Source organism: Eubalaena glacialis, chromosome 9 (assembly GCF_028564815.1).
Source record: "Eubalaena glacialis isolate mEubGla1 chromosome 9, mEubGla1.1.hap2.+ XY, whole genome shotgun sequence".
Lineage (NCBI taxonomy): Eukaryota > Metazoa > Chordata > Mammalia > Artiodactyla > Balaenidae > Eubalaena > Eubalaena glacialis.
The window spans coordinates 10,039,469-10,053,016 of record NC_083724.1 but is presented as its reverse complement, the minus strand read 5'-3'; the positions used below and the strand labels follow the sequence as shown (position 1 = coordinate 10,053,016).

At 49.1% G+C, this 13,548-nt stretch overlaps 1 protein-coding gene across 1 annotated transcript in view; it reads left to right on the top strand.

Moving 5' to 3' along the window:
* Positions 1 to 241: 241 nt before the first annotated feature.
* LOC133097265 (multivesicular body subunit 12B-like) overlaps positions 242 to 13,548 on the top strand; it is an 87,677-nt gene continuing 74,370 nt past the window's right edge. The window contains exons 1-2 of the mRNA XM_061199167.1: positions 242 to 333; positions 10,982 to 11,076. Coding sequence (XP_061055150.1) covers positions 242 to 333; positions 10,982 to 11,076 — 187 coding nt within the window. The remainder of the gene's footprint in view (positions 334 to 10,981; positions 11,077 to 13,548) is intronic.

Here is a 13,548-nt window from a genome sequence, read left to right as displayed (position 1 = left end):
CCGAGATCACTGTCTTCAACACAGTCTGCGCCCGAGTTCCTCACTCAGCATCATGTCATAAGCACCCTCCCCCAATTCCACCCAGAAAACCTGTAAACATCATTTCACGTCTGTAAAATATTCTGAATCAGACATCTTATAATGTTATTTCCTGTTTTTGAGGAGAGAGTCATGACTCAGAGCTGAATTTTGTAATTTGCCTCATCCGGGTTCAGATCCAAGCTCTGCCCCCTCAGGCAAAATGCTGAACCTTTCTGAGACCTTCTGTCCAATAGAGATGATCTCAGCGCCTCGTTATAGGATCCGGGTGGGATTACATGATGCATGTGAAGGGTAAGCCCTGCGAAAATGTCAGCGAACATTATTTTACTGTTTTTATCTTAAATAAGTCATTTCTCATGTTTCAGATTGCTTCCTCAGGCTAGGTTTCCAGAGGAAAAGAATAAACGCCAGTCCTTTTGTCTCATTACTTCCCTATTCTTAGGTCTTAATTTTGAATCACCTGGAGCATGTTTTAATGTATTTATTTCAGGGAAAGGAACGGGATCTTTGTTGTTGTTGTCTTCACATGTGAAAGGCAACTAGGGATTCAGAAATTTTTCATCCATTCAGCTTTCTTTCCCTTCCTAACTCTGTGGCTCCCTAGCCTTCAGCATGTAGTATGACGGAAGAAAGGTCTGAAGTCACCGTTAGTATTTGCCAGGATTTATCGTGGGTCTCTGTTCATTGCCTTTTCTGGAATACTGTGAACCCCGTTGGCTTCTTTATTAGGTCTTTTTTTTTTTTAAGATCAGGAAAGTGTTTTCAGCTTTACTGAAGTATACTCGATGTGCAATAAATGCACATATTTAAAGTGTAATTTGATGAGCTTTGACATAGGTAGGTATACACCTGTGACACCATCACCAAAATCAAGATCATGAATATATCCACCACCCCCAAAAATTTCTCTGTGCTCCTTTGTAATACATCCTCTCTCCTCAGGCAATCATAGATCTGCTTTCTAACCCTATAGGTTAGTTTGCATTTTCTAGAGTCTTATACAAATGGAATCATGCCATATGTACTCTTTTTGATCTTTCTTATTTTACTTAGCATCCTTATCTTGAGATTATCCGTTTTGCATGTATCACTGGTTCCTTTTTGATTTCTGAGTAGTACCCATTGTATGGCTAGACCACAATATGTTTATCCGGTCACTTGATATTGGACATTTGGCTTGTTTTCAGTTTTTTACGTTTTACGTATAAAGCTGCTTGGTACATTTGTATACAAATTATATGCTTTTGTTTCTCTTGGGTAAAAATCTACGAGTGTAATGGCTGTCTTGTACCATAGGGTACGTTGAACTTTTTAAGAAACTACGGACTGTTCTCTGAAGTGGTTGTACCATTTTATATTCCTGCCAACAGTGCATAAGAGTTCTAATTGCTCCTCAGTAATGTAGGAGCAATTAGTAATATCTCATTGTGGTTTTAATCTGCATTTCCCTAATGACTAGTGACGTTGAACATTTTTTTCATGTGCTGATTTACCATTTGTATATTTTCTTTAGTGAAGTGTCTGTTCAAATCATATGGTCTTTTTTAAATTGGCTTGTTAGTCTTCTATTAGGTTGTAAGTTCTGGATATATCCTAGTTATAAGTAAGATATGTGTTTGCAAATATTTTCTTTGGGTCTGTGGTTTGCCTTTCCATTTTTGTAACAGCATCTTCTGAATAACAAGAGTTTTAAATGTTGGTGAAGTCCAATATATCGATTTTTTTTTTCTGGAAGAGTTTTGGTTTTTTGTGTCCTATTAAAGAAGTCTTTGACAAACCTAAGGTCACAAAGATTTTCTCCTGTCTTTTCTCTGAGAAGAGGCCATGCTATGTCTGGTCAATCAAGATGTGTTTAAATAAAAAGTATCAAACCCCAGGGCCTGGACTTAATAATTTACCCTTTCCTTTTCCTCTTTTCTAGAATAGTTCTGTGAATCTCTTGGGTTATTTTATGTATGTGGTGTGAGGTAAGCGTCAAGGTTCTCTTTTTTGTGTGTGGCTATTCAGTTGTTCTAGCACCATTTGTTGAAAAGATTACTGTTTTCCAGTTTAATTGTCTTGGCACCTTTGTTGAAAATCAATTGATCGTATATGTGTGAGTCTGTTTTTGGACTGTCTATCTGTTCTGTTGATCTATATGTCTGTGTTTATGCCAGTACCACACTGTCTTGATTACTGTAGCTTTACACTAAGTCTTGAAATTAGGTAGTCTTGAAATCAGGATTTATTTGGCTGTGAGTCTCTATTGATTTTGCTTGGAATGTTGGAAGCCCTATCGGCTTCTATATTTTGTTGTTTGTTGTTTAGTTGGTTTTTAATCAGGCAAACTTTAAACTTTTTTATTGTTACTTCTCTTTTAATTGTTCTGATTTCTTTCTAACACCTAGAATATTTAGATTGGTCTTAGTTCTCCATATTTATCATATTTTTCCTCAACATTGTCATCTCTGTGTTCTTTCCTTCTCTGCATTCTGGAAAATAGTGGGGGGCTTATCCACGATACTGCTGATTCAGTTTGGGAGATTTTATTTCCACATTATTTCTAATGCAGATAGCTTTTTCTGTATCCTACAGTACATTTTTTTCCCAGAGGTAATGTTCTTTTTATCTTGTTTTGTGACATTTTTTACAGGCCCTCGTGAGGATATATATTTCTAGACCGGGTGTTGGCCAAAGGGCAGGATGTGTGAGTTGCTCCTTCCCTCCCCTCCTCTCCCTTGGGCGCTCATTGTTTGGTGGTAATCTTCTGAACCATCATTACCTTTCTCTGTTCTCATTAGTTTTTGTAGACCCTTGGTGACTGGAGTCTGGCTAGAGCCACGTCTGGCCCTACAAGTCATATAGTCCTGATGTCTTTTTAGGACATGTATCATTTCATCCTTCTAGTTTGAATTTTTTTCAGTCTTTTAAATATTTTCAACTAATGATTCTTTTTTTTTTTTTTTTTTTTAATTAGATTATTTATTTATTTTTGGCTGTGTTGGGTCTTCGTTTCTGTGCGAGGGCTTTCTCTAGTTGCGGCAAGCGGGGGCCACTCTTCATCGCAGTGCGCGGGCCTCTCACTGACGCGGCCTCTCTTATTGCGGAGCACAGGCTCCAGACGCACACTCTCAGTAGTCGTGGCGCACGGGCCTAGTTGCTCCGCGGCATGTGGGATCCTCCCAGACCAGGGCTCGAACCCGTGTCCCCTGCATTGGCAGGCAGACTCTCAACCACTGCGCCACCAGGGAAGCCCTCAACTAATGATTCTTTATACCAGTGAAAGTGAGTAAACAAATGTTTTTCTCATTATTTGGGTGATATACTGTTTAAATATCTAGAGTAGTCTGTCATTCTGACTCGGAGCCTTGTGTCTAAGGAACATCCTGACCCAGAGGTAATACAACCAGACATCTGCCTCCACAGAGTTACATTTAACACATTGTCCTAGAAGAGTGGTTTTCAAACTTTTGGGTCTAGGACTTTAATAGTCTTAAAAATTGAGGATTCCATCCTGCTGGAGAAAAAACAAAATGAGGATTCAAAAGAGCTTTTGTTGATGTGGGTTATGTTTATCTATATTTACCTTATTAAAAATTAAAACCGAGAAAAATGTAAAACACGAGACAGAGTGATGACATCTCATAAGCTTCTGGAAGTTTTTTCTGTCTGCTCGTGAGAGGATGAGAGGGAAAAAGGCAAGTGATGTCTTAGTGTTATTATGAAAGTAGTGGTGACCTTGTGGACTCCCTGAGAGAGTCTGAGGAACCCCTGGAGGTCCCTGGAGCACACACGGAAAACTGCTGCCGCACGCAGAAGGTGGTTTTGATATAGCCAGAAAACAGAATGGGAATTGTGATTTAACACCACACAATTTGTTGGTTGCATGTGTGTGTGTGCGCGCGTGCGCGCACGCAGGGGATGGAAGATAGAAGTGACATCTGTCTCTAACCATGAGTCCACCTCTGCCGTACCAGCCACGGGCCCCTCAGCGCTGCCCTCCAACGGTTTGAGAGGAGAGCCTGCATCGCAGCTGCCTGGGCAGAGCCATCTTCATTACACGTGGCCACTGGGTTCGGAAGATTAATGGTAACATTTTAAAAATTCACACAGACCTGGAATCAGCACTAGAAAATACAGATTTAAATTAACAAGGAAAAAGCAGAATCCCATCAAAGGAAATAAATCGTGCTGGCAACTATTGTCACATAATAAAATGTATTCTATAACTGAAGGGCTTTTATATGGAGCTGTCTGCGGCTTAGTGGCCATGTTAATTGAATAAGGTGCCAAAGACTGACTTGGGGGACAAAAACGGAATTTCCCTCAGCCTCTATTTAGCCGGAGCTGTGGTTGGCAGCACATGCGATGCTGTCCTATTTGTTACAGAACAGCCAGCGCCCGTGCAGAGAGACGTGATGGCTTGCAGGATGTGCCCTGTCTTCTCTGGGCCATTCTGGGGGTGGGGGACAGGGAGGAAAGCTTGGTAAAGCTGCCCTAGGATTCAGGGGCTGTCCTAGTTGGAATTCTCTGGTTACCAAACAGATTTTGGAATCATGATCCATCATTTGAGTCAAGTGGCAGAAATTGCTGGCCTCTAACGGTCAGGCCCCTGTTCCAGTGGTCCAAGACCTACCGGGGATGGTACCAGAGGGTCTTCATCTCTAGGTGCCACCCCAGCTAGAGCCAATTTCCTGAGTTCTTGGGTTTACTTCTCCTTGGCCTGCTGGTGATCTTTATGAACTCTCTTAAAATCTAAAATACACTCTTCTAGATCAACAGAGTGATCTAGAGGGATCACAGAGTGATCAACAACTTTGGGGCTCATTGAAATGACTCCACTGAAATTGCTGTCTGGGTGGGTCCCAGCCAGCATCATGGTCATGGACTTCGTCTCAGCCTTGTTTGATACTTGTTCTTGTAACTCCCCTGGGTTAGGCGCTTCAGAAAAGCTGAGTGTTTAGTGGCCATGTTCTACTGAAGTGCCTGGCTTCTTCTTTCTTTCCTCCTCCAGCATCACCCAGTGTCATGAGTGGGGCATCCCTTTAATCTTATTAGATCATCAGGTTATGGGCAATAAGCCAAAGAGTGTTGGGTTAACTGATTATAATTCCAAGTGTAAAAATAAGGGTTTTATATTTTTTCTCAGTAGGTGCTATGGTAATGGGCATGAGCTCAGGCTATTAAGTAGTCTCTAAAATATTTTAAATGACTGTAAAATATTTTATCGGATGGCTGTACTGTAATTTTTTAAGCAGTCCCCTATTATTTGATATTTAATTTGATTCCATTTTTTGGCTTTATAAGCAATGCCATGACGAAGGTAATTCCTATAAGTTTCCCCAAATGATCTCTAATTGCAGGTCAGAACTGGATTCATTGGTTCATTCAACAGCATTAGGTAATCTTACAGGGTTCTCCCTAATAATTTTTAAGTGCCCACTGTGTGCAGGGCACTGTTGTAGGCACTAAGGATACGGTGGAAAGAGAAAGTGTCACGGAGATCGTGTCCTAGTGACACATAAACAAATTGACAGTCCTGTTAAGCGGGAAGGGCTCAGCAGAAAGGGAAGTGAGTGTCGAGGGGGCGCGCCACCAGAGAGAGGTGGGGTGCTTCCCCAGGGGTGCCTGATGGAAGCAGGAACAGCAAGTGCAGAGGCCCCAAAGAGGGAATGCGAGTGAGGGAAGGAGGGGACCAAAAGCAGCTGGTGAGGTTGGAGGGTGTGAGTGCAGGGACCACAGACAAGCCCAGGTCAGAGAGGAGGGATGGGCCAGAACTGGCAGGACCTGCCAGCTGTGGGGCAGCTCAGGTTTCATTCTAACGCAGAGGGAAGGTACAGGCGTTTCATAGTGGTCCTGTACTGAGGCCCTCGCGAGCGCGGCTTAAAACAGTGCCAGGGAGGGCAGGAAGGGGAAGAAGCAGAGCAGGAATCGTACTGCCACGTGCTTGGCACGTCCTGGTGGTGTGCTGTCGGCTCTGCCTGCGTCTGTGCACTGGGAGGCAACACCCCCTTGCTGAAGGGCACCCAGCCCCTGCTGGTGGCGCTGGGATTTGAACCTATGTCGGGTGGACTCTGGGCTCGGTACTCTTCACCACTACACCAGCACTGCCTCCACTGGGTGTCCAAATCGGCCTGTAGCTTTTCCCTTTTTCCCATATTAGAGGGACTGTGACCTGTGAGGGTCACTGAGCTAGTAAGTGGCAGACAGGTCGAGTCCCTGGCATCATCGGTTTCCCCGGGCCTCTCAGGGTGGACCCCAGATTCCTGGTTGAGTGATCTCACTCTGTGTACCTGATGGTGAAGATGACCCATCAGGGCAACTTTAAGATGATGATGGTAACCTCCAGAGGACACGTGGACCGACCTGTTCATGAATTCTAGCTCGCTTCTGTCAGCTTCGTCTCGGAGGGCCTCAGTTTCCTGTTCTGTTAACTGAAAGTGATTGTTCCTGCCTAAAAAGGTTGCTGAGAGGATTAGGCAAGGTGACATAACGTGAAGGAACCCAGCCCAGCACCTGGCAGGTGGGTCCCCACCAGATGCCGAGGAATTAGAATCTCATTTCGCTCTGAGGCTTGGCTGGCTGCAGGGCCGTTCCTGTCCGTCCTCACTTTCAGGCTGATAGGAGGTTGAGCGCCCCTGGGCCACTTCTCCTTCAGCAGGGGACTTTTTCGTTTGATTTAACCACAGGTGATCTGTCTCCTCGGCCCAAACTGTCCACTCTCATTAACGGGAGGCCTCGGTGTGCCTTTTCGTTCTCCTGTCCCCACGTCCCTTCCTCCCTATGTCCAGGAACAATAGAAGTGAAAATGCAAAAGCAGCAGCTATTTGTGGTGCAGGGACTCCTCTTCCTACGGCCCTCTCTGGCCGGGTGCCGTCCCACTGTCTGGTCTTAATGCTGCCCCGTCCCCCTCACCGTCAGCCACCAGAGCTGGAGTTTTTGGCAACCTGATTTCAATTTGATGGATTCCTATTGAGCAATTGGTCTGTAAAAGAGTCAGGCCTGCAACTTGAATTCTCTTTTAATTTCCCATTTACCACATCAGCCCCACATTGTCTATCATATGTGATCAGAAACTTTTTCTTTTTTCTTTTTTTTCCCTTGTAAATTCCTGGTTGCTGCCACCACTGACTTCTTATGTCATACCTGTTTTCCTCCGTAGCAGAGGGGAGTGGGATGTGTGGTGTCATGGGTCTCCCAGAGACCCCCTGAGTCTAACTCAGCAAACACACAGGCGAAAATGCAATAGTAGAGGCAACAGCAGTTCATGTCTGAAAAGATACAGGGGTTTTAATGCCATAGGTTCAACACTCGATTTGTTCAACGGCCATTTGTTCAGTGATTGTCTACTCTGGGGAAGAAATTGTCCTGGAAAATAGGGTACCAACTTGATCTGGTCTGGTCCTGCTCTTGAGAAGGTGTCTTGGGATAACTGGAGTGAGAGAGGACGCACAGACACCCAATCTAGCCTGCGACAAGCCCAGCAAGGGTTTTACCAAATGAGGATGCTTAGGTGGAGTCTTGAAGGACGAACAGGAGTTTGAAGAGGAGGGAAGGAGGAAATGGGGATTCTAGGAGGAGGGAGTGGGGTGGCTAAAGAATCAGGCTGAGGCAGGAAAAAACGTGGCAGATTCAGAGATGTACAAGACTTTCACTCTTCCCGGTGGAGGGAGGGGTAAGCAGTGACAAGAGAGTCTGGAGAGGTGGGCTGGTGTGTGAGGACGGCTAAAACCAGGGTACAGATGTGGGTTAGGTTGCCCAGGGAAAGTGTGTGGAGTGAGAGAACACACTAAACCAGAACCCTTGCCAACAGCAACCCTCACGAGGTTGGAGGAGGATCCAGGAGGGGCTGCTGCGAGACAGAAGGAACTAGGCCAGGGGAGGAGGAGTTGCAGAGTGGGGTCAGCCAGGCAAAACCTGTTGCCCCAGAAAGGCAGGCAGTTTCGGCCAGGAGGTGCCTGTGGACAGGGCAGCTAAGGAGCCGGGCAGCTTGATTATCTAGCGTACACTTCTTAAGTTCCGTGGGCCGTAGAATTACCCCAAAACTGTTCATTTAGAGGGTCACAGCAGGTGATATTGACGGGAACTGTTGAGTCTGCATGCAGTAGGTGCCTCATAATTGCTTGCAGTTCCATGACAGTCCTCATCGTGATTGGCTGCTCTGTACCCATCTACCGTGGCATCTCAGTTTTTTCCCTCACTTTCCCGCAAGCAGGTCATCTTTTAAAATTGTAAATTGGATCTCGTCACTTCTCTGCTTACAAACCCTTCAGTATAAAGTCAGAGCTTGTGTGGGGTCCTGGGTGCCGTGGCCCCGAAGCTCTCTTCAGCCTGGTCCCCTACCCTCTCCCTAGCCTTCAGGCCCTGACCACCCCGGCCTCCTTCCCCCTCAGCCAGACCTCCTGCTGCTTAGGAGATGCCCCAGAGCCCCTCCCTGCCTCACCCCTCCACCCCTGCCCATCCCCAGTTCCCCACCGGAACAGCACTTCCTCGGGGGAGTGCGGAGAGCCTTCCTGCTTGCCCTGCGTCAGCCGCTGCTCCTGTAACTTCATGGACGTGTTTGTGTCCCCTGCTGCAGCGTGAGCTCTGCAAAAGCAGCGATCCTGCCTGTCCTGCCACCCCAAGTCCCCCCCTCCCCCGCCATCTGGGTTGATGTGGGCCAGGGCTTGCTCAGCCATCTCTGACAGCTGAATGGCTGGGCTGACCCTGTCTTCTCATCCAAGGAGGAGGCCCTCTGTGCAGTCACCCAGATGCACCTGTCGTCCGAGGTTCAGCCAACACGCCACCTCCTCTGCGAGCTTCCTGGAGCGGCTGTCGCTCCGTGCAGATGTTCCGTGTCCTTAGTTAGGTGGGATACACCTTCTTAGGGCTCTCGGGGCACAGCAGTCTCGGGATGTGGGTTCTTTCCCGGATCCTGGAAAAGCCCTCGGCGTACAGCGGGTGCAGGGCCGACACCTGCCCCCGGCCAGCTTCTCGGGTGTGCGGTCAGTGCATCGCACGGGGCCCCGCGCTCAGGAGGGCCCCGCGCTTGGTTTAACGCTCCGCTGTCGCCATCTTGAAATTCTTAATGATATTTGACAGGTCCCCCCATGGTTTTGCACCGGGCCCTGTACCTGCCTTGCGGGGGCGACGTGCGGGGCCACGAGAGAACCCTGGGATCTGTAGGCCCCGGGGCCCAGCTCAGGGCGAGCCCTCCCTGCAGGGTCGCCTGTCACCATCTTAGCTCTGCTCACCCACAACCACAGTCAGTAACTCATTCTTCTGTTTGCTCAGCTTCATTGACTAAGTGCTGTGGTCAGAGGCATCGATCAACTGCGTAAAAACCCTCTGCAGCTGCTCCTCCCCCTCCCAGGGTTCCCGAACGCGGCCTGTCTTCAGAGGCACTGCTGGGGCTTGTCAGAGAGATTTCTGGGCTGCACCCAAGGCCCACTGAACCAGACTCCCCAGAGCTGGGACTGTGAATCTGTATGGTTAGCAGTAGTGCCTGCATCTGTGCTGTGACGGGCAGAACGGAGTGTGAGAACCTTCGTCCAAGCAGATGAGCCCTTGGTGTGGCGTTTGGTGTCCTCTCGGTCTGGCCCTGGCTTTGTCTCCCACAGACAGCCTAACCCTGCAGCAGAGTCAGCTCTCCCTGACTGCCGTCGCTCCTGTCTCCTCCTGTAAGACCAGCAACCTCCTCTGAGGCGGTGTCCCCCGAAGCCCCACCCGCCTGCTTTCGTGCTCACTCAGCACGTGGTTTTTATTCTCCTCTGAGCACGTGTCCTGTTGCACAGTGGCTTGTTCCTGCCCCGTTGTCCCCCCAGCCTGAGAGCTCCTTTCAGGGGGTAGCTCACCTCTGCATCCTCAGTTCATCAGGATTGAGCCGTGGACATAGGACTCGCGCTCAGCAAGGCCCCACTCCCTGGTCCAGCTGGCCGGCCGGTGGCACAGATGTTTGCTCCTCCGGGGCCTGTGGGAACAGGCCCTGCCCAGAGTCATTATGGGAGGTCACGCGTTTGTTGTGTGGAAAGGGCAGCACGTAGAACGTAAGCTTTCTTTACGGGATCATTACCCACCCCTCTTCCGTTTTAGAAATGACCGTGTGTGACCAGAGCTCAGGCTACTGAGCTACTTCAAACCAACCTCCAGTCACACCACGAAGAGGTAATTGTGTTGCTTTTGTCCCCCAGACCTGTTGGGTTTTAAATGGTTTTCCTATTATTGTAACCTTTCTTCTCGGCATTGGCTAAAGGCAGCTGATGACCACAACAAGCAGATTATGTGTTTCGATCGAATACCTGCTTACGTGTGGGCATCGTGAGCCTTAATGGCCAACACCTGCACCATAAAAGACGAGCTGGGTCGATGGAAGGTACTTTCTGAGCACCTACTGTGTGCTCCCACCTGAGGGGGACACGCGGACACAGCAGTTCAGGGGAACGTGCCATTGTGGTTCTCAGTGGGCGTTCGTTTCCTGGACACACGTGGTAATAACACCTAACGCCTTCGTTCACAAAGTGCTTCCTGGGCTGTCACCCTCCACAGCCCCGCGGGACAGGCATGGAAGCCACTGGATGGGTAATGGGACCAAGACAACAGGACAAACCAAGTCCTGTGCTCAGAGCTGAGCGTCCTGGTCCCACTGGTGCACTTTGCCCAGTGGGTAGAGGTCAGGATTCAATCACCCACTTCCTCGGGGCATCTGCCACATCACTTAAGGCTTGGGAAACCCTTTCTTCCTCTTGGATGTCCTTCCCCGTATGGAAAAAGGTGGCCACTGATGTCTGGAAACTTATGAGTTCCTAGCGGGACTCGAGCTGGTGGGGCAGCTCAAGTCCTGCTTGAGAAGGCGGAGGTCCCCAGGACTGCCCGCTTCCCGTGCTCTGTGTGCTGTGGGCTGTCGGTGGCGCCTGTGCTTTCTGAGCCGTGGGGACTGCTCCGTGCACCCTGTAACCTCCTTTTTCTCCTCTGTCTTTCTCAGGCACATCTCTCTCACGCTCCCTGCTACCTTCCGAGGCAGGAACAGCGCTCGGGCTGACTACGAGTACCAGCACTCCAGTCTGTATGCCATCTCAGGTACGTGGGACCGCTGCGAAGGGCCAGCTAGCGCGTCTGTGTCCCAGGCACCGCCTCCCGCTACGTGTTTCCTGGCTGCTAATGGCATCCGTGTGTCTTGCCTCTCTTTTTACCCCTGCAGGGGGCCTGTTCCCTGCAGGGACCAGGCCTTCCCTTTCCTCTGTGTCACCGTAGCGCTTAGTGAAGGGCCAGGTACTCAGCATGTTTTGAAACTAATGATGAAAAACAATGCGTGGATTTCACAAGCTTGAAGGGAGGTTTCCAGAGAATAGTTACCACATCGTTCACCTGCCAGATCCAGGGCAGGTTCCCCGCGGGGACAGGGGACCCCGCAGACCTGAGACCTGGTGCCACCTGCCCTCCGTATCCACGTCTGTCCTTGTCTCTCATTTCTCAAAGCCAGGTCTGTGACCAGCGGGTGCACTGGCGTCTCCCCCACCCCCAGCCCCATCGTATGAGTCTGTGATTTCTGAACTCGGCCTTGAAATGGATGGTGTTACCTTGGCAGGAACTTCGTCAGTCCTAGTTTCCTTTTTCAAAAAACTTACAAGCCTTATTACAGAATTGAGATTCATTAGGTGCCTGGCAGGGCAGGTGACTCGCTAAGAGCTGAGGAGACCCACAAACTTGACTCTGGTTATACGGGGCCTCCAGTTGGGGGGCGTTTGTATATAAGGGGGAAATGGCAAATCGGTGCCACTTACCAGCACATACCCTTAATGGTGAGTGACGTTTTGAACACAGGAACATGGCATTCATTCATGTACCATAATGAATCGGTTATTTGAAAGGTAATCTTTTTTCTAAAAATTGCAACTTCAGGTTACTAAATAGATGAAATAGAACAATGGTATAATTCGTGTCAGTATTACTTTTTCTTGTTATGATCACTCCCTAATAGGTTTGGAAGTATAAGCAAAGGCCAGTTGTTCCGTTTCTGGGTGGCGCTCCTGCTGGGGAAGGGGAAGGGGAAGGACAGGGACGTTCTCAAAGCCCTCATCCTGGCTTTTCTCCAGGAGCCAAGCTCCCCAGGGCAGCGGGAACGTGTTGTCTAAGAGAAGCATCTCCAGGGAGAATTTCTTTTGTGCGCTGGCTATTTCAGCAGAGTCGACAAGGAGCATAACAAGTGTGGAAAGATGACCTATTTTGTAGAAAAGCTGAATATTTCCCCAGATGCCTAGTGGCAGAGTGGTGCAAAATAGGTCTGTGAAATCCAGCAGGGCGGCCCCGTTCCGAATGCACATAAGGAAAGCTCAATCAAAGCAGATGACTTTTTTTCCCCTCCAGCTCGCAAATCTTTTTCCATCCACGGGGTTCGGCTGCCCCCACCTTACCTGGATTCTCTGATGGCTTTCCCAGCTGTTGACGTTTCTGCAGAGAAGGGCCCACAGAGTGAAATCTCCTCTGGTTTGGCAGGAGTGTTCCTGTCTGCCTCTGGGCCACTGCTTCCTCACCCCGCGGCTTTGATGAGGTGTTGTCTGGGTTCATTTCAGCTGTTAGTTTAGCAGTACCGAGGTAACAGCCTCAAGACGCAGGGGAAGCCATTCAGAAACTTCCTGTTACATTTACGTAAGTGGCAGTCAACTGGATTTTATCTTCCAGACAGAGGTAGTTGAGGCTGTGGCCCAGGGCAGCAGGCAGCTCGGGCCTCCTCGGTGGTGGCAGCACCAAATTGCCCCGCCAGGGTCCAGGACTGCTTTGTTGGGATGCTGCCAGGCGTGCCCCGTGAGACCCGCGGGCTCCATGAGGCCTGCAAACTCAGCACTGCGCAGCCGTGGTGCAGCTGGGAAGCCTGCCCAGCGGCAGTCTGCCTGCGAGCCATTCTGGCTAGAAGGGAGCAGAGACCCCCCCCCATCCCGCCCCCCCCCCCATTCCAACAGTATTTGGCACTGAATGGCATGTCTCAGTTTGGTATTGCCAAGTTATGGTTTCAGTGGTTCACTCCAAAAACAGGCAAGGCAACATGTGCCCCAGCCCCCAGCCCGTGCACAGTGCCCAAAGCCATGATGTCTGGCGCTCTGCTGGTAGTGGAACGAATCACCAAACTGTTCTCCTCCCGAACCAGCTCTGGCACACGTTCGCTGCGGACGTCAGGCACTGAGCCTTTGGTGCGAACTCCTGGTCTGCTCTGGTTCGTTCCTGAAACCATTTGATTACTGCGCCCCTTGCTTGCGGTCCCTTCCTAAGATAAGTAGGTTTCCAAACAATGTAATTAGAAGTTTGAAGAGCAGCCCACATTTAATTTGTTCGTATGGTTATTAAAGTAATATGTACTTTTAAATGTTTTCCCAAGGGCATACCTGTTAATATATTCCTTCTGTACCTTTCACTGAGACAGTTCATCTCTGTCCTGCCTGCAGAGGGAGAGACACTGCTCAGAGCTGCTGAGAGACCAGTGGACACAGCATGTAGCTCTGTCCCCAGCACTCAGAGGTGCTCGTGAAATGGTTGTGGAAGGAAGGGGGGAGGAAG